Genomic DNA, 22305 nt, shown 5'->3' with positions numbered 1-22305 from the left:
TGTCTTAACACCAACACCAACTACAAGATGTTTGCATTTGGTGGAGGAGATAAGTAAAGGAAAATCGAGGAAATATTAAGGAGAAATGAATGGATGGGGGAAATGAGGAGGAAGGGAAGAAGATGGTGTTAAGAGGTTGGAGTAATGGGAATGGGGCCCAGGGCAATTGATACTTATATAATGTATAGATCGGCCCACAAATTAAGGATGTGTATCATTAACATCCTGAATCAAAAACCTTTTGAATGAAAACATTATGAATTTACCAACTACAAAACTACAACACATTATGAATCTCTGATTTTGGTGGTGAAAGGTTTTAATATAAAGTAAGTGTTCAATGAAGATGAGATGAATGTGATTTACCTGCAGCTGGGCAGTTCTCCTGATGGATGACTACACACCCCCTCATGTTGGCAAAGGCCCAGGTGACAGAGTGAACGACATACTGGTTTCCCAAGCTGCTGTAGGCACTTGAAGCCAGGTTCACAGGTAAACACGGATCCACAGAGGACGGGACGTGTTCCTGATCCAAAAAACATGATTTTTCTTTTTCATTTTAAAAGGTGTCCACCTTCCCAAGACCTCCCACGCAGGAACCTCAAGTAGTTAATTCATACGAATGCATTGCAACTGAGATGTATAAAGTACCAGTGAGGATCAGGTTGGTGACCCGGCTGCCAGCGATGGTCAACCCAGCGCTCACGGCACGAGGCAGCCCCGACTTCCACAAGAGCTTCGACATGTCATGCAATAAGTTCCGCACTGGGCCTGCGCTGAATACTGCCTCACAATCCACAATGACACTGCCTGGCCTGAACAAGTGCGGAGAAATGCAAAAGCATAATATTAAACAACTAATGGTGTTTTCCATTTACAAATTACCAACACTGGAGTAGTAGGGCTTCTGTTCATCAAAGCGAGGATCCAGAACAAACAGGCTTCAGACAACGATAGCATCATGCAATGATATGGGATCAGGCAATGATATGGGATCAGGCAACGATAATGGGACCAGGCAACGATAATGGGATCAGGCAACGATAATGGGATCATGCAACGATATGGGATCAGGCAACATGATGGGATCAGGCAACAAGATGGGATCAGGCAATGATGTCGGATCAGGCAACGATAATGGGATGAGGTAACGATATGGGATCAGGCAACGAGATGGGATCAGGCAATGATATGGGATCAGGCAACGATAATAGGATCATGCAATGATATGGGTTCAGACAACGATAGTGGGATCAGGCAATGATAATGGGATCAGGCAACGATATGGGATCAGGCAACGATATGGGATCGGGCAATGATATGGGATCAGGCAACGATAATAGGATCAGGCAATGATATGGGTTCAGACAACGATAGTGGGATCAGGCAACGATAATGGGATCAGGCAACGATATGGGATCAGGCAACGATATGGGATCAGGCAACGATAATGGGATCAGGCAACGATATGGGATCAGGCAACGATAATGGGATCAGGCCAACAATATGGGATCAAGCCAATTATATGGCATCAGGGCAATTATATGGGATCAATCAACAGTATGGGATCAGTCAACGATATGGGATCAGGCAATGGGATGGGATAAGGCAACAAGATGGGATCAGGCAACAAGATGGGATCAGGCAACATAATGGGATCAGGCAACAAGATGGGATCAGGCAATGATGTCGGATCAGGCAACGATAATGGGATCAGACAACAATGGGATCAGACAGCGATGGGAGCATTTTGTTGATTGGCCAGATGCTCGTTTCATAAAGTTTACAAACTGAGTATTAAGCCCAGGTGCAGCACACGTATGTACACTGTACACTGTACAGCATACCGTATTCCTTTTACGATGACCTCCTGGAACCCTGATACGTTCCAAAAGAACGGTTCTATCTGCAACACAAACAATGCACTTAGGTTTGTACTTGAAATGTTTTAAGTCATGAAGGATGGCTTGTATTACCATGGTGCTTGTGTGCGTTGGCATAGCAGAGAAGGAATTGATTTATAGGTTGAACTGTATCATTTGAAAAGAGAATTCAGAATATCAATGAATGAAATAAAACCATCCAACTGTTCCCACTGGACGTACGCAAACACTCACCAACTCCCGACAAGCTAGGGCAAGCGAGTCGTGCTCTGGGGAACCCACATGGCCCAACACTTTCTGGAAGGACTTCTGCAGGTTCAGTCTGAAAGCAACTTGAACCCGAGCAATCCCTGCAGACCCAGGGGTACACGCAAGCTGCGGTGCCCAAAACCAAAGTGCAATGTCTGATAATGGTGTGCACGGTGGAATAAACCACTGCAGGGGTGGCACGGGAAAAGCTGCCACATTGACGTATGCCATCATCACTCAACATCAACACAAAAAAGGGCCATTTGGTGATAGTGTGACAAACGGTAAATTAGAATGCTGAACAAACATCCTTGACTCATTCATGATCAGGGTAGAAACATAACAATGTGAGGTGGTACAGTATATGAGTCTCCATATTCACACAATTGGATGCATGGGAAATCTCCTCCCTCCAGGTATATGTATATGTATATGATGTATATGAGTATCCATGTATCTGATGTATATGAGTATCCATGTATATGAGTCTCCTCCCTCCAGGTCTTTAAAACAGCTGTTCACCACCATCTCTTATCTTTCCCCAGCCAAAACCTTGATCTTTTCTACCCCTGTTAATTCACCCCAGATCCACTTTTTTGAAATTCCGACTTCTTTCCTGAAAGTCCTTGCAGTGTCCATGTGTTTTTACCTCTCCCACCTCCCCCTCCCCCTTCCCGTGCCTCCTCTCCCCAAGCCCTCTCCCTCCCACAGATCTCCCGATGTCCCTGCTCTCAAATGTTGTACTTGTGTGCTTTCCTCTCTCTCCCCATCTTTTCTCCCAGTATCTTTATCTCATGTTTTATGTGTCAGTTTGTCTTTTGTGATTAATGTTAGCTCTTACACGAGCCTCGATCTTGTATACAAAAAAATAAAAATAAAAACTCAAATCTATGTACAGTGCCTTCAGAAAGTATTCACACCCCTTGACTTTTTCACATTTTGTTGTGTTACAGCCTGAATTTAAAATGGATTAAATTGAGATTATTTTTTTGTCACTGATCTACACAAAATACCCCATAATGTCAAAGTGGAATTTATTTTTTCGAAATTTTTACAAATCAATTAAAAATTAAAGGCTAAAATGTCTTGAGTCAATTAGTATTCAACCCCTCTGCTATGACACTCCAAATTGAGCTCAGATGCAGCAAAAAGTCACACGCTCCTCCATTTATGTATCATAATAATTTATGTATACAACACAGGAAATATCAGAACTAAAGGAAGCACAAAGTTCCCTGTGTTGAGGAAAAGCTACCTTTAAACATGGCTGGCCGGTCCGAGGCGATAAACATATCTGGATTTGATGGTCTTGCTCTGGTCTGATCCAAGTCGAGTGTTCCACTTGTTCGAGGTGGAGACAAAATAGGTCCAGTCGTCACAATTCCTGAAGTTGGGCCCGAAGTAAAGGAACGGTGGAGCCTTTTGACCATCGCAGTCTCAGTGGAACGCGACTCCCAACGCATAGACTTGTGTGTGGTCTCAGCTCGTAATGGTCTAACGGATATGAATTTTTTTAAAGATTGAATGGTCTGTGCTTCATCAAGAGGTCTCACTGCGAATGTAACTACAGGATATTTTGATGGGTTGTCTATCGAGGTTGTTCCTGGAAAGATCCTGCTTCTTGACCAGGTAACTGCACTTGAGGTCTCAAACTCAGGTATCATCGTAGTAAGGTCCAACTTGACTGTCCCAAACAATCCGTTCGATTTTTGAGGAACATATATGCTTTTAAAACCTTTAGAGGGCACTGTGTTTGATAGATCGGCTATTTGTGGAAACGGACGTACACTCGTCAAACTCGCCAACTGAACTGCAACTGAAGGAGAAGTCACACTCTCCTGGTGGCCTCCGTGAGACGGTTCTCGACGTGTAGCCATATTATGGGAAAATCTCAAACGTTCTTTGTGCCCATGATGTTGCAAATCCCCTAATGATTTTGGCCATGAAATTGGCCGAGTCGAACCCAAATAAGAGTAATTGTTTTTAGTCCACGATGTATCCGTCATTGGGTGAAAATGTAAACGTGGGTTCTTGAGATAGAGGGCAAATGGTGTACTCACTGTCGTGCTCCACATATCATCGGAAGTTTGTTGCGGTGTCAGATCATCCTTTGAAAACCGATCAGAAATCTCCAAAACCCCATATCTAGAAGAAACTTTTGCAGTAACACTGTCACTGGGCAAATACCTCTTCGTTCCTCTTGATGTGTCGAGTACCGAAACCCTATCATCTCTTATTCCTAGAAATTTGGTAACTATGAAAGATGTGGATTTCATTGTCTCGCTGGTATGTCCTCGCGTTAGTAGAGAACGACTTGTTGAAACACTTGTGGGTAGCTTCCATAAATTAGATGATGACCAACGTTTAGGGATGGAAGTATCAATGTTTTCAGATGAATGTCCTACAGCATTTGATGTACCTTTGTTTTCACCTCGATATGAAAATGAAGTCGGTATTCTGACTGGAGGAGGCTTTGGGAATTTAGGATATTCAACAGTCTCCTGATGTTGTTGCCCATCTGGAACCAGCAGAGTGTTTTGAGTAAAGCCGTTTCTTCCATTATTGTCAAACTCATTGGGAGAGTTGGTTGGAAGTTTTCTCGTCTCTCTGGATAATGCCGAATACGGCTCGGTCACCCTTTGCTGTAATATCAACTCAGCATCCAGTACAGCTGAGCTATTAGGTCGTGTAGGTTGAGAGCTTGAGAAGTCGAAGCGAAGTGTGTGTGCTGAATCGGTGACGTCGTTCAATGTACGAGACACTGAGGTTGATGCACTTGACTCTATTTGCCGATGACTCGGATCCTTTTCAAACTCCGCAGAAATTGCGCTGTTTATCTTTGTTGATGTTTTGGGTGTGGACACCATCGAAGAACGATAATGAGGAGCACTTTTCAAAGTCTCTGTTTTAGATAAGAGACCTTTTAGTGGAGATGTGAAGATTTGGAGCGTGGTTATGTCTGAAAACCTTTTCACCGAGGTTGGTTGACTTGCCTCATCACTTTTGAGAGGTTTCTGCATCTCCTCTGATATAGTTGCCTTTTTCTTTGCCTGCAAACCAATACCCAAAGATGATGTCGATTTCGACATCCAATCATAATCCACTTCCTTTATTTTAGTTTTCAAAATACCGTGATTGTTATTTGTGGCGCTTCCTGAGATGTGTGATGAGATTCCATCCAAGAGCATTTGGGACCTTCTTTTCATATTTGGTTTCAAAATACCAAACGCTTCTATAGTTCCAGGTGTTTCTGTATTTACCAGTTGGGGCTCTTTCTGTATTCCTGAGCTCTGGGTGAAGTGTTCCTGTGAAAAATTGTCCTCCACAATGGATGCCTTCTGCTTTAAATGTTGCACATCCACCTCGTCATTTGCCGTTTTGCTCCATAGAGGTGCTTGAGCCGTTGCTCCGCGTAATGCCTCGGTCAGTTGCGAAGCCGTAATCGATGGAGTGACTGTGTCAGAATGTTCTTGATCAGAATTGATGGAACTACTCATATCCCAAAGTGTGGAAGAAACTTCTTTGAATGTCCTATTGTCGACATCTTTCTCAAATAACCTTTCTTGGACAACCGAAAGACGTGGATGTATTTCATTTGTTCTATTTTCTACTACGTATATCGTGCTGGATAGCAGAGTTTCTTTATCGGTGGAATTTAATGGACAAGAACTTTCCTTACAAATCGGAGTTGTGAAATCTACTTCTGATGTTGCAGCGGTTCCTTTATTCGGTTTAAGTGCAGAAAGTCCACTGTGAACGTCTCCGTGGTCAAACCTGAATGCAAAGCTGGCACCTGAGGACTGTTCTGCATCCAATTTGATACTGTAGGTGGGTTCAGGACTATATGTAACATCATTATGTGTAGAGGGTAACCTTTGAACAGTGAGCACTAATTTGGAATCCTGATCAATTTCTTTTACAATATCCTGAACTTTGGGATTATAAACTATCGTGTCCAGTTGGTTTTTCATTCCTGCTAGGTTGAATTCCGGTCTCTTTTCCTTCTTACTGGAATGCACAACCTCAAGTTCAGGATCGATGGTGTTGGTCGCTCCAACAACCGGCAATGGGCTACTAATGGTCACAGATAATCCTGGATTGTGCACAGAAGTCGAGGGTGATGACTCTTGGTCTTTTGCAGGAGGGAAGGCTCCATGTACACGAGGAAGGGAACCTGCAGCCACATCTGCCAGACCTTGGATGGAAACAAATATTTTCCGTATTAGAATGCAAAGGAGAAAAGCTGCACAAAAAAGACTGAAAATATAACAATCCGAGTTCCATGTATAACTGGTACCACCCTCTGACTCACTAATACCCCTAACATAATAAACAAGGCAAATGTGAGGATTGTTCTATGCCTACCACTAATAAACAGGCCCTGATTTACAATCTGACCGTGTTGGCATGAAGGACCGGCCCAGCCAGGCTTGCAGTGACAATGAAATGTTCTCTGTAGGTTTTCACACCGTGCACCATGTTGGCATGGTTTGAGCCTGTGGCACCAGTCCAGGGTGACTGAAACACAGCAACAGCAGTCTGATCTCGGAACCATTGCTATAGACACCTGCCATTCGGCCGTTAAACATTACAAATCTGAATCTGAAAATTGGAAGCCTTGCTGTATTCTTCATATTCACACACACACACACGCACACACACACACACACACACACACACACACACACACCAACACACACACATACACACACACACACATATGTATATATATATATATATACATATATATATATGTACAAATGTATATGGGAAGGAGTGATTACCCCCCCCCCCCCCATCCCCACCTTGTGTGTATATTGTCGTGTCGCCGGCAATTGAGATCACCGGTAACAGATAGCCGAATCGGTCTTTAACTCCGAGGCGAGTAGCTGAAATTGGCGGTCAATTTGTCGCATGCGGATGGAAGAAAACAAAGCATTTACCTGACGAAACACACTGGTTTAATCTGGAACCCACAACGAACAGACACGACAGTAAATTCAACAAATAATAATTTAATGATAATAAATGTAATACGAACGTGTCGAAATAATAGTTGAAGTAAAAACTAAAATTCTAACTGAAGTACCTCACACGCAGACTCAAATACATACATACACCTAGGGAACAAATAAAAGAAAATCCCTTTAGCCGGCCAGCACTCAGCTCTGGTCCTGAATGGCTTTCTTTCACGCTGGTGGTCGTTGATGCTCGAAGCCACCACGTGGGAAGTGCACAAGATTGGCTGCGGAGTCTGTGCTCCACGGTGCCACGAACATGAGGTGAGTTGTGAGGGTGGTCCTCTTTCGTGTTCCTCTGCTGTCCGGGGAAGCACAACGTAGACCCCAGTCCACCACGAACCCAGCGGTGTCCGAAACCCCATTCAAAATCCTGCCGACTCAGCAAAAGCGTTCCTCACAGGCCCACACAAAAGAAAAAGCAACTCCTCCACCAACCTCGGTTTCTCTCCCGAACCTTCTCTCGCTGACATCACACCCACCAATCGCGAGCTCAGGGGCGTGGCCTGCTGGCTCTTCTCCTCCACGCCCTTCATACCACTCTGGGGCGTGGCCTGCCGGCTTTGCTTGGTGTGAGTGTTCATCAAGACATCATGACAAAGCGAAATCACATACTGGGGAAAACTAACCTTAATCCCTACCTAGTTAACACAGCTTCACCCCTCGTGTGAAGACCCATAAACAATCTTAAGCTACAGTTTCCCTACTTAAATACATCTAGATTTCTCCTACTTGTCCATGGTCCATGCTATACAATCCTATATTTCCTATGGGATTCCTCCATCTACCCCCACAAACGTAACAATATGTTCATGTAAATACCATCACGACTAAACACGTACTTTGTGAATACCTGTGCATGGGTCAGTTTATAAATAATGTATATGAAAGTGTCATTACCTATCTTGTCCCACAGATCCCACAGATCCCACATGTCTCGTTCCGTTTCAACCCCATCTCTATTCTTCAGGAAGGGGGAAAATTGAGAGTGATCACAGTTTTTTGACTGGACAGGGTATGCTTCGACTTGCCCCTTTAAGAGTGGGGGTGCGAGAGTTGGGGAGGAGAACACCAGTCGTGTTGGATTTGAGGCAGAGCTGGACGTTCAACCTTGTTCTTCCATTTCACTCTTGGAGAAAACAAAGGTGATATTTTATTGCCCATCCTATGTTTTCCTGAGGGTTAGATTGAAATATCTTTTAAAACTTCTGCCTTCAGTTAGATTTGAACTCAGGACCATTGATATGTCACTCCAGTGGCCTCAAAACTAGCCATGCAGCACTCTATTACACATGGGTTGCACAACTCAACACATTTATGAACACAACTTGTGATTATGGAACTTGTGATACTTTATTTTGGCCAACACGTCACACCATTATAAAGGGTGCTTACTACAACAGATATGCGGTGCCGCAACTACATTACTTGTTCAATGGCCCTAAGGTATTCCCAACTTCTGATGTGGTGGTCTATAGCAGGTAGTGGTCTATTTTGGGTGGGATGGTCTATTTTGTGCCAAGTCTTTCAGGAACCGACTGGCCACACCTGAATGTTCAACTGGAGCACATGATTTGCAAATTAATTTATTAATTGACATATGTGGAAAATTACGTGCCCAGACCAGGAATCGAACCCAAGTCCTCTGGCCCAAGTGCTCTGGTGAACCACACCAGTGCTCTGCCATCTGGGGTAACTGGGTGACCGGGACCAAGCATGCAATCTTCCCACACATGGAATTGCCAAAGCTGCACAAAAGACGGAAGACCCTCTCATAATCAGGCCCTTGGTGCTCCTATGGTTGGCAGGCGAGTGCCCCGGAAGCAGTGACGGAAAGGGAGTGGAAATTCTACACATACGTTGTGATGCAATGACGGACTGGGCATACGTTGTGATGCAATGACCTCATACGAACCACAATTCAGACAGTTTATAATACTAGGGCATGCCCGTACTATATATATATCTAAAATTATATCCCCCCCCTCTATTTACATGAAATGGTTTGGTCCATTCGCAAAGCCAAAGCGAACGGCTTGCGAGTACGGTGGCAATCCCCCCCCTCTATTTACATGAAATGGTTTGGTCCATTCGCAAAGCCAAAGCGAACGGCTTGCGAGTACGGTGACAATCCCCCCCCCTCTATTTACATGAAATGGTTTGGTCCAAAGCGAACGGCTTGCGAGTACGGTGACAATCCCCCCCCTCTATTTACATGAAATGGTTTGGTCCAAAGCGAACGGCTTGCGGAGTTTGGTAAAGAAATCGCCATAGCTCGGTAACTACTTCTCCGATTAATATGAAACCTTGAAAAGGCACATCCTCAGGTCCCCAGCAATATACCTGGCAAGTTTCAAGTATATCGGACCCGTGGTTGTCGAGAAACAGCGGTCACAGACACACAGACACACACACATACACACACACACACACATACACACACACATACACACACACACACATACACACACACATACACACAGAGATTACTGGAATTATAGATAGATTGGGGTCAGGAATTGAACCCAGACTGGACAGTTCAAAGGCAAGTGCCTACCTCTGTGCCTTACTGTCGGATTAAGAAGCTGCAACTTTGCCTTTTGAATATTTACAACCATACGTTGGCATATTTAAAAGGGCGTCACAATGGGAATTGCTGCGAATATAAACCTGATGATGATGATGCTCGAAACAAGGTTCAACCATAGTACCTGTATAAAAAATAAAACAAATAAACCAAGAAAGAGCAATCAGAGATTGCAGACCCTCGCCAGGATGCGTCTTTAGTGGTTTTTAAGCCTTTTGTGTTAAAACAAATATGGCGGCCGAACCACGTGACCGATGACGTCATCATTATTATTTTTTTCTCCACTAATTTATCCATAGATGATGCTCAAGAAGTTTCATCTTGATCGATGAAGTTTTGTACTTGTCGAATTATGACGTCATAATGGAGGCACCTATGACATCATCATTAACATATGTTATTCCCCATGGAAAGTTCTTTACAATGAGCCATGTCTCATTTTTTTTCTACGCAGCGCTTTCAGAGATATAGAGGTGCAAAATTTTCTGTTATTTCCAAGATGGCGCCCGTACCACGTGAACTATGACATTATAATTATTATTTTAAAATTATACAGGTGGAGGTGCACATATGTTGAAAATTTCCTGTCAATCGGACTAACGGTTGCAGAGAAAATCACATTTATTCTGTGCGGACAAACAAACAGAACAGACAGACAGACAAACAGACACAAATGCAATACCATCTCCTATGGGTAACAATAGAATTACTTGTGTTATGAAGAGGAAGAATTACTTCTTAATTTTTTGAAGATTTGAATTGAAGAAGAAGAAGAAGAATTGAAGAAGAATTACTTGTGTTTTATTTTATTTATTTATTTATTTTTTGTCTTTAAGAGCACACTACCTCAAATTCCTAACAACTGTCAAGTTGATGTGGTAATAAAGTATTGTATCTTAAATCTTGAGGAAGTTCCTGATGTTTGGTTCCAGGAACTTTAAATTATTTCCCATCAAGTTGGTTGGTTTTCACACCAAATCCGGTAAACATAATCGATTGCGAGGCTTCAGCTACTCACCCTCATAGTGCAGCACGAATCCCCCGTACTGTTTCGATTCGTCACTCTGAAAAATAATAAGCACGTGCCCTCGGGCCTCGACGTGCGTTCCGCCGGCCACACCGGGGCCGCACAGGTAACGCACGCTCTGCCCAGCTAGCTTCAGCATCAAGCGGTCAAACTTGCAATGCGGCGATGGCTCCACATCCAGGTAGGATAGGTGCAGGTGCACCGACTCAGAAGGGAGCGCCTCGATGCTACATTGGCAATATGCGTTGTTTTTATACTCAAGATAGGTAATAGATCCACGTGGGTCATGCCAAGGGTCCACCGATCCGTCGCCGCAACCATGAAGCTCCTTGCCGTCAGCCAAGCACAGCACTGCGGACACAGGTACAACAACGTTCCAAGATGATATCACCATTTTATATCATGTATTGTATATACATGCAAATCCTACCTTTGTGATGTGTCTCGGCACGGATAAATACAGTTTCCTTCTGCAATTTGTGCGGGAATGAAACGGGCAAGAATGAACCACAATAAGGACTCATTTCAGGTATTTTGGCAATAGCACCCTCATAGGTCCTAAATGGTACCTTAAGACTGAGTTTCCATGATTCTGAGTACGCTACATGTAAGTAAATACAAAATGCACAAATAAAATGAACTTTTCAATGCCCAAGATGTGGCGTCGGGATGAAATACACGAATTGTTTGAGAGTTTTCAGGCCATAAACAAGAAGTCGTCAGCCAGCAATGGCTTCCTACATATTGTCACAATTTGAGGAAGAGAAAGAAACAAACCGATGACATCGAGACACCTGCTTCCATGTGCAGAGGTCAAGGAATCCCCAGTTGTTCAGTTGTAATTATGCATTGTTTCACTGTTGTTACCATTACACGATATACATAAATATACACTACATGGTCAAAAGTATGCGGACGCCCCTTCTAAAAAGTGGATTCTGCTACTTCAGCCACACCCATTGCTGACAGGTATATATAATCAAGCACACAACCATGCAATCTCCATAGACAAACATTGGCAGGACAATGGGCCGTACAGAAGAGCTCAGTTACTTTCAACGTGGCACCGTCATCGGATGCCATCTTTCCAACAAGTTAGTTCGTCTAATTTCTGCCCTGCTAGAGCTGCCCGGTCACCTGTAAGTGCTGTTATTGTGAGGTCGGAAACGACTAGGAGCAACAACAGCTCACCCGTAAAGTGGTAGGCCACATAAGCTCACAGAACGGGACCGCCAAGTGCTGAAGCACGCAGCGCATAAAAATCGTCTGTCCTTGGTTGCAACACTCATTACGGAGTTCCAAACTGCCTCTGGAAGCAATGTCAGCACAACAACTGTTTGGCGGGAGCTTCATGAAATGGGTTTCCATGGCCGAGCATCCGCACAGAAACCTAAGATCACCATGTGCAATGCCAAGCGTCGGCTGGAATGGTGTAAAGCTCGCCGCCATTGGACACTGGAGCAGTGGAAATGCGTTCTCTGGAGTGATGAATCATGCTTCACCATCTGGCAGTCCGACAGACGAATCTGGGTTTGGCGGATGCCAGGAGAATGCTATCTGCCCGAATGCATAGTGCCAACTGTAAAGTTTGGTGGAGGAGGAATAATGGTCTGGGGCTGTTTTTCATGGTTCGGGCTAGGCCCCCTTAGTTCCACTGAAGGGCAATCTTAACGCTACATCATACAATGACATTCGACACGATTGTGTGCCTCCAACTTTGTGGTGACAGTTTGGGGAAGGCCCTTTCCTGTTTCAGCATAACAATGGCCCCGTGCACAAAGCGAGGTCCATACAGAAATTGTTTGTCGAGATCGGTGTGGAAGAACTTGACTGGCCTGCATAGAGTCCTGACCTTAACCCCATCGAACATCTTTGGGATGAATTGGAACGCCGACTGAGAGCCAGGCCTAATCGCCCAATATCAGTGCCCGACCTCACTAATGCTGTTGTGGCTGAAAGGAAGCAAATCCCCGCAGCAATGTTCCAACATCCAGTGGGAAGCCTTCTCAGAAGAGTGGAGGCTGTTTTTGCAGCAAAGCGGGGGGGGGGGGGGGGGGGGCGACCAACTTCATATTAATACCCATGATTTTGGAATGGGATGTTCGACGAGCACATACGGGTGTGATGTTCGGGTGTCCACGTACTTTTGGCCATGTATGTGTGTATATACATATATATATATATATATATATATATATATATATATATATATATATACATATATATATATATATATATACATATACATATACATATATATATATATATATATATATATATATATATATATATATATATATATATATATATATATATATATATATATCGAAGGGACCCTTTACATGGGATCGTTTCTCTGTATGCAGCATTAACATGGGGACTGAAAATTCGTTTCTCGTCTTCTGCTGAACGAAATTGGCTGCAAATTTCAGAAGTAACTATGTTCCAAATTTCAGCAACGTCCATTTATGCATTCTTGAATTTTATTTAGAAAACCCTGAAAATCACGTTGGTGTCTGTCCATCCGTCCTTGTAATATACAAGCAGAAACTTGGCATATACGTCGGCCAATAGGTCTAGTTAATGACTTTCGAAACAAATTCCACCTAAGTGCTATCGTTTTTGCTTTAGAATTAAATATATATATAAATATATCTACATATATAAAAATATATACACACTTTATAACTCTTCAAAATATTATTACCCAAACCTAACGTGGTGGATTAATGGTCTAATGGATAAGGCATCAGACCTCCAAGCAGGGAAACGTAGGTTCAATTCCCTCTGGGTTAAGTAATTTTTTTCTTCTTACTTTTTGAAGTATTTTATATCGTCTTGAATAATCAAAGGATCAAAGTACCCCTCCGTTTATATGGGATCGTTTCTCTGTATGCAACTTTAACATGGGGACTGAAAATTTATTTGTCGGCTTCCACTGGTATATTATATATAAATATATATATATATATATATATATATATATATATATATATATATATATATATATATATATATATATATATATATACATATATATATATATATATATACATATATACACACTTTATACCCCGATAAAATATTTAAAAAAAAAAAATTCTAGTGTGTTGGCTCAATGGCCTAATGGATAAAGCATCAGACTCCTCCATGCTGGGGATTGTGGGTTCAAATCCTGTCTGGGTTGAGTATTTTTTCTCTTTACTTTTTCAAGTCTTTTGTGTCGTCCCGAATAAAGTTTTGTACGGTGAACAAATGCATTTTGTTTGTATTTAAAATGTGTGTTGTGAAAAATGGCGCATACCATACCACATGGCACATACCCTCATAAAAAGGCCCCTTTATATGGGATGTGCCATGTGGCAAACGATAGAAAAGAAGGGACATTCTTGGGTAAAATGCCAGGGGCATAGAAAAGGCCCTTTTATATAAGGGTATGTGCCATGTGGTAAAGTAGAGAAAAGAAGGGACATTCCATAGCTTATAGAAAATGTCAAACAATAGAAAAGTAGGGACATTCAAAAAATCTTGTGTGCATGCTGTACTACCCTTGTGTTCTTAGGAGGAACCAAGTAATGCTCCAGAAAAGTTCATATAAAGAGGCACCCTACATCTGGCAAATAAAATACATTTACTTCTTCATGCAGGTGTATGAATCAAATTGGCACCCCATTATTTGAACTTTTCGAGAGCATTACCGAGCACAGCTCATCACCCATCTAACACCATCCCTACCGTGAAGCATGGTGGTGGCAGCATCATACTATGGGGATGCTTTTCAGTGGCAGGGGCTGTGAGACTTGTAAGGATAGAGGCAACAATTGAATGGAACCAAATACAGGCAAATCCTTGAGGAGAACCTGCTTCAGAGTTCAAAAGACCTTAGACTGCAGTGAAGATTTACATTCCAACAGGACAATGAATGAACGTGAAAGTCCTTGAGTGGCCCAGCCAAAGCCTAGACTTGAATCCCATTGAGAATCTGTGGAAAGACTTGAAGATGCTGTTCACCGACGCTCCCCATCCAACTTGACAGAGCTTGAGCAAATCTACAAGTAAGAATGGGAGAAACTCCCCAAATCCAGATGTGCAAAGCTGTTACAGACATACCCAAGAAGATTTGAAGCTATAATCACTGCCAAAGGCACTTCTACAGTATTGACTTTGTGGGGAAGGAAGGGGAGGGGTTGAATACTTATGTGAATTAGATATTTCGAAATTTCTGTATTTCGTTTTTAATTATTTTGGAAAGATTTCCTTTTAAAAATGTCCACTTTGACATTGTGGGGTATTATGTGCAGATCAGTGATCTGCACATAATAATCCATTTTAAATTTTATCCATTTAATTTATTTAATCCATTTTAATCCATATCTATTTAATCTATTTAATCCATTCAGGGTGTTGCAGCAAAATGTGAAAAAAGTCAAGTGGTGTGAATACTTTAAGAAGGCACTGTATATAGTACATATATTCCCCAAAGGCCTATTGTAACCCCAACTCAAGTAACCAACCATTCGGTATTGGTTTTTTTGTTGTCTGTGTTTGTGAGTTTTGGATCCACTCTGCTTTCCAGGGAAACTCCCAAATGACGTCAAGCGTGACAACTCCGTGCAAGTTGAATTCATGGCGATCACGATGCAGAGAAATCGGAGTCAAGGATGACGGATTGGTACAAGTTGGTACATTGGACACCAAAATGAACAACATTACTATACAGCAACTGGATTCGTGAATGTCTATTACTAGGTATAGGCTACACGTGTTCAAAGCAGTGTATCGTGTAGGGTAGGTTACACTCCTCAAACACAATTATTTTCACCAAATGTCTCGATAAAGAAACATAATTTAAAGAGCCCCTTTTGATGGTAAAGTCTTTATTAACTAAAATCAAGGGTCAGCTCTTCTACTCCAGATCCGTATCGCTGTTTGTTCGCAATGGACAGACTGAAATTTGGGTCACCTGCCACCTGATCCATGTCGCTAACTCGGATATGAGTCGCTAACTCTGGTCCACGTGGCTAACACGTGTCCGAGTCGCTAACCCAGGTCTGAGTCGCTAACCCGGGTCTGAGTCGTTAACCAGGGTCCATGTCGCCAACTCGGGTCAGAGTTGCTAACCTGGGGCCATGTCGCAAACTCGGGTCCATGTCGCTAACCCGGGTCCGAGTCGCTAACTCGGGTCCATGTCGCTAACTCGGGTCCATGTCACTAACTCGGTTCCATGTCGCTAACTCGGGTCCATGTCGCTAACTCGGGTCCATGTCGCTAACTCGGGTCCATGTCGCTAACTCGGTTCCATGTCGCTAACCCGGGTCCATGTCGCTAACTCGGTTCCACGTTGCTAACCGGGATCCATGTCGCTAACTCGGGTGCAGTACCTGCACGCAACGCGGTGAGCAGGCAGAGCAGCGCCCAGTCCGCCTCCATGCACAACTTTTGTCGAACCCCAGCTCGGGCTCCAACTCCGACTCGCTGTAACGGCGGCTCATCGAGTGTGGGCCCTGCGCTCCTACAGTGGCCGCACCGATCGAACTTCCCGTTGGCTCCGGGCCGCCGGCAGGTGCTTCACCGCAGGGGAAATCCCGCGGACAATGGTCCATCAGCGGTCCCGGTGGCAGTGCGGAGGCGTGGTCGCCAAAGTCGTGTCGCCAGCCCTATAGGGGCGTTTTGAGGGCGAACCCTGTGCGGGGACCACTGTGCCTCCAGAACCCTCTCGGGACCTTTTCCTTCCTTTTACCGATACCGTGGCCCCGGCATCTTCCAGCCCGGTCTCCTCGCTCTCAACAGCGGAAACGGCCTCGCCTGGCCAGGCAATCTCCTCCGGCCGTCGCCCTGATTGTTCGATCGCAACAGCTCACGCGGCTCCTCGATGTGACCGACCTGTTTGGATAAGTTTGGGGCAATGTGTGTGACACGAATATGACAACGAGACGCACGAACACCGAACGTTTGTGATGTTCTATCAACGGTCCAGAACACACGGGCAAAAATTCATTGCTGCCGATTTCGTGCACTACCCTCATCTATGCGAGTAGAGTGTTGTTCCATTTGGTTGTTGCTGCTTACACTAGTTACACCTCATCATGCGCGCATGAAACATCCGCCATAATCACTGCCAATAACTTTAAAAGTTTGGCTCCCACATGGCCACGCCTCCATTTCCATGACTCCTCCTCCCCGTCCCGATACTCCGTTATAATCAAATGGTCATCTATTTACTACGTACGCACATATGGCGAAATCTTGCCCTTAGTATACCTATGTGCCCCGTATTTCCTCCGGTTCCTCCAATCTTCTCCCAAAATTGTTCTTTCCCTTCTCTCCCAACATGTATGATATTGTACTTCGCATGTGATCGACTTCGACAGAAAGATCTGAATCTGAAATACCCCTTGCAATTTTCAATGGTTTATTATTTGATAAACTCCATCATTCCAGATTATTAACCCATAGTTCAACTGGAAGGGCACTCAGTGGAGAGCACACCTCGGCCAGGCTGAACACTTAACGTTTTGTATCCCACTAATAGATCGGATCTGAATTCGTACCTGAAACAAAATCAAATTGGCAATTGTTCTTGCCACCTACGCAACTCATTTACCAAGTTTTGTTATAATCCGTCCACAACTTTTTAAGATATCCTGCTGTATGTCGTTTTTGGCCATATAACTTAATGGTGAAGAATCACTTTAAAAATTATACGAGCCGGATCTGGATCTTCACCAAAATAGAATCGATTCTTCCTTGCATTTGTCACACACACAACCTGTCCACCAAGTTTCGTCCAAATCCATCCATAACTTTTTGAGATATCCCGCAATGTATAGTTTCTGGCCCTATCTCCCAATGGTGAAGAATCACTTAACATTTAAATAATCCTCATATCCGAATCCATATTCACATCTTCACCAAAATCGAATCGATTCTTCCTTGTCACACACCCAACCTTTCCACCAAGTTTCGTCCAAATCCATCCATAACGTTTTGAGATATCCCGCTATGTATCGTTTTTGGCCCAAGCCCCCAATGGTGAAGAATCACTTAAAAAATTAAATAAATCTCGCTATCCGAATCCAAATTCATATATTCACCAAAATTTAATCTATTTGTTCTTGTCAGACACCCAGCCGGTCCACCAAGTTTCGTCCAAATCCGTCCACAACTTTTTGAGATATCCTGCTATGTATCGTATTCGTCCCCATCTCCCATTGGTGACAATCACTTTAAAATTCTAGTAGCCGGATCCGAATCCGGATCTTCACCAAAATCTAATCATTTCGTCCTTGTGACATACGCTACATCTCTGCCAAATTTCATCCGAATCTGTCCACAACCTTTTGAGATATTTTGTTCACAAATAAACAAACAAACGGACAAACGGACAGACAGTGGTGAAGACATAACCTCCATCCACCTATAGTGGCGGAGGTAATTGTCTGATCTGGATCCAGATCTTCACCAAAATTTAATAATCTCGTCCTTCTCACACACTCAACCTCTTCACCAAATTTCGTCCGAATCCATCCTCAATTTTTTGAGATATTCTGTTCACAATCAGACAGACAGGTGAACCGGAACCTCCGTCCACCTGAGCACCTTCAGTGATGGAGTTAATAAACGTACCTTTATCAGCCCCCGTTGGACTTAATCCGAAACAGGGGCTTATGGATTGGGTCTTGTCTGTCCGTCCGTCCGTCCGCAGTCATATCTCGGACATGTATGGACCGATTTTGTTCATACATGGCACAGACAATACATGATACGTATTCATATACACATCATTCTGTTTCATGATGCGATCAAAGATGGCCGACTGGCGGCCATTTTAGTTGTTAAAACAAAACGATGATGAACATGTCCTCAACCATGTCTCGGACATGAATTTTCCGATCTTGTTCAAACTTTGCACACCGATAAAGAAGGATGGGTTACATATGCACGTCATTTTCTTTCGTGATCAGATCCAATATGGCCGACTGGCGGCCATTTTGTTCCTTAAATGTGTCCTCATTCCTCAACAATTTTTCGACGTGCATGGACTGATTTTGTTCAAACTTGGCACAAAGCCAATACATAAGTATATATTGTTGTGGTTCTCTACACCGCCCTTCTTCCCCTTACCAAGGGGGATTAATCCCCTTGTCTTTGCTGGGCTTCGCGGAACCGAGGCTTGCAACGTCCCTTCCGGACAAACACGGCGTAGGGTCTCGGGACCACTTCTCGCTCGTACCTAATTCCCCGCGCTGCCCTGGAAGCGAGGAAACAAGCATCGCACGAGCCACGTGTGGTTTGCGTACGCCGAGCGGATTGGGTACCACGTGGTCTGTGCAGTCTTAATTAGTGGAACCCGATTTGAGCGATCCTATTCGTGCCACGTTTAGCCAATGAAGGAAACCACAGAAAGGATCGAATGGAAGAAAGGAAGAACACTGGTTTAATTATTCCCACACGTATGTACAATGATCAGGGATGCAGAGACACAGAGCAGCCTTAGACAATCTTAACTTATCTCCAGACAACGGGCCCGTCTCACACTTACACAGGGAATTGCAGATGGGTAGATGTTCCCCAACGCGTCGATGTGGTCGTCCAGAGACTGTCCCCGTCTGGCTCTCCACGGTCCCCGCACGTCCCGTGAAGATGGTAGCAGGCGAAGGCAGGAACTCGTAGCGCGTCTCCCGAACAAGGCAGATAACGAGGTGGAACGGCAAAAGGGCGGAACTTTCAGCGCGGCTGGCGATTACTCAGCCGTTCTCACTCGCACGTCTCAAATGCACTGTATATCGGTTCATGCGCGTCTGGCTGCGCCCACGTATCTGTACAGTTCTCACACGCTGCCAACTCCTCTTCCTCGATCCTCTGAGCTGGTTAGTGCGCGCAAGTTCATTGACGCTCTCCACTTGCGAGTCCTCTGTTCAACAGCTTTCCTGCGCGAATCCTTGTGCAAGTCCTTCACCGCTAGTCCAGTCCTGCTAGTCCTTTTGAGGGTTTTATAGCTACACCCCCCGAACCTTCTGGCACCCTCTCGAACCTTCTCACCACGCCCTGTGACGCAACGCTGCCGTCACCACCTCTGAGCCCTGATTGGCGGCTCGTGCTTACCGTCAGCGCTCCTGCCGCTCCGCCCTCGGCTCCGCCCCGGTCCTCCTAGCCTGCCTCGTGTTAACTCGCCCAATAATGAACCAACGTTAACACAAAAGGGATTGAGGCTACGGATATTGGATGATCGGTGGCAGTAGGGCCTATCCTCCTGACTCTACTTCAACGCGGAACTAACAATGGAAAGGAACGAAGCTCACGAATACTAAGACATAACTATGCTATCGAGAGTTTACATGTTGCTTGTGTGACTAACTATGGGGGGCAAATTTTAACCTTTATTAGACTCACTTTACAAACTCAAAACCGCAACAATATATATATATATATATACATATATATATATATATATATATATATATATTATATATATATATAGATATATATATATATATATATATATATTGTTACGGTCCGCGGATTAGATGTTTTTTTGTTTTTTTTACTGAGCGGTAGTGTAACCGCGGCCGAACAGTTGTTCCCCGACTAAACCCGATTCACCTGATTCACCCAAACGTTGGCCGTATCGCGCCACAGATACTCAATCTGGAAAACTCTAAAGCGACCGAATGCAAAGAGGAAGAAGAAGACGTACAGAAGAGTAATGGGGTTTATTATGTACACATACACAAGCAAGAAGAACAGTCACGATTATTTACAGGGGACATGAGACGCAGGTGACACAGTGCAAATTACTAGCTTATCTAACAGGCTTACTTAATACCCAGGACAGAACAAACGAAGACACAGACTCACGCGGGGAATTGCAGAGGGGATTGACTGGAAGGAGAGGAAAGTCCACTGGGTCCGGCAGCACGATCCGCACGTTCTGCAGCCGCCGTTCCTTCGCGGCCCTGCTCCGAACTGCCGTCCAGGCCCCTAAGCGGCTGGCGAGCGTTGTTGCTGCTGGTGCTGTAGACGCTGCCACTGGCGAGCAAGGTGACGAATACAGGCTTTTGCGCTTCCCTGGATGACCTCTGCTTTTGGACCTCACAACTCAGCTCTGCTCTGACGACCCAGCTCTTTCCTTTGCACCTCACCACACAGCTCAGCTCAGCCTTGGACCTTTTTGCAACTCTCTTGGACTCATCTGCTTGTCTCTTTTTTTGGGGAGCGTCCCCACGGCGGGTTATATAGGCCCCGCCCTTCACCCTTTGCGAACCTCCCCCAAGCATTCTCTCTCTGCCCTCTCAAGCCAAACCCCTCGTTCTGGGTTGGATGAGGGTGGCCGACTTACTCCTCCCCTCTATGACGAGGTGGAGACCTGCCTTTCTTCCCCAACCCTGCCTCGTGGTCAATGGCGGCTTTGGAGGGGATGTAATCGCCAAATTGAGGCTTGGCCATTACGAAAGGGGAAATGGAGGTTTTTGGGAATGGGAATGAAGGGAATCTATCTCTTTTACTCGGTGCAATGGAGTGTCATTTTAATGGAAGACAAGGCCTTACTCTAAAACACATAATAAGATATAAGCTACTGAACAAGGGTTTTATCGGGTCCTGCAATGTGGTGTTTCATGGAATAACTACCGAGACGCCCTTTTTATCTTTACACAACTCCGGAGGCAGGAGGCGCAGAATAAACAATAATAATAATAAAGCACACAATCAAAAAAAAATACAGTCCTCATATCCGCAACAATATATATATCCGACAAAAGAATTGTCGCGCGCTTGGGATCGAGGAAGCATCCGGGCGTTGGTGAAGGGTCCCGTGTGAGTGGAAATGGCACGCGTGTGGAAAAAAAGTGTGCGTCAAGGGGTGAGCGTGTTACGAAGCGCGAGTGTGATACCGAGTGCGAGCGAGAATGCACGTCGGGGTGTACGGAGTGTGACACGAATAGTGAGTTGGTGATGGCGCAGGTGCGAGAGGGCACATCGGAGCGCGAGTGTGAAACCGAGTGCGAGCGAGAATGCACGTCGGGGTGTACGAAGTGTGACACGGAGATGGTGGAACTTGTGGTGGAACTTGGTGGTGGTGGGACTTGTGCGAGGAAGCACACCTGAGTTGGTGGTAGCGCGGGTGTGGGAGAGCCCGTGTGAGCGCGTTAGTGGGTGGATGCCAGAGTGCACGCCCATGGTGAGTGTTACGGAGGACGTAACGGAGGAGAGGTGTGCGCAAGAGTGTGCGCGAGAGGTGTGGTGTGTAACAGGGAGAGCGTTGGTGGAATGTACGGATGGCGTTGGAACGCCAGGTTTTGTGAGGGTGAAAGGGGTAGCGTATGCGTGTGCGCATGCAAGTGAAGCATCGACGGTAACCGGGTTAGCGGTTAGGGCGACGGATAGCCGATGCGAGCACTCAGGGCGCGGTGTGCTTTGTTGGGTGCGAGGCCCGGCGCGGATCGATGCTGCGTCGCTTCTCTTCGAAGCGTCGTTGCCGATTCGGGCTTGGCCCCGCCCCGCACGGTCGAGTCCGGGCCTTGTCGGGCCAGGCGACCGGTC

The 22305-nt window shown here is 44.8% G+C and overlaps 1 protein-coding gene across 2 annotated transcripts in view; it reads right to left on the bottom strand.

The window, feature by feature from the left end:
- LOC137434230 (uncharacterized) overlaps positions 1-16400 on the bottom strand; it is a 43590-nt gene extending 27190 nt beyond the window's left edge. For both annotated transcript variants that reach the window (XM_068127027.2, XM_078785342.1), the window contains exons 1-8: positions 16146-16400; positions 10756-11115; positions 6531-6650; positions 3388-6327; positions 2118-2233; positions 1848-1906; positions 652-815; positions 367-526 (exon numbers count right to left, since the gene is read on the bottom strand). In XM_068127027.2, the coding sequence (XP_067983128.2) occupies positions 367-526; positions 652-815; positions 1848-1906; positions 2118-2233; positions 3388-6327; positions 6531-6650; positions 10756-11115; positions 16146-16194 (3968 nt within the window). In that variant the 5' untranslated portion in view covers positions 16195-16400. The remainder of the gene's footprint in view (positions 1-366; positions 527-651; positions 816-1847; positions 1907-2117; positions 2234-3387; positions 6328-6530; positions 6651-10755; positions 11116-16145) is intronic.
- Positions 16401-22305: the final 5905 nt, after the last annotated feature.

This window comes from Myxine glutinosa, chromosome 10 (assembly GCF_964187855.1).
Source record: "Myxine glutinosa chromosome 10, kmMyxGlut1.1, whole genome shotgun sequence".
NCBI lineage: Eukaryota > Metazoa > Chordata > Myxini > Myxiniformes > Myxinidae > Myxine > Myxine glutinosa.
This window is presented reverse-complemented; position numbering and strand designations above follow the sequence as displayed.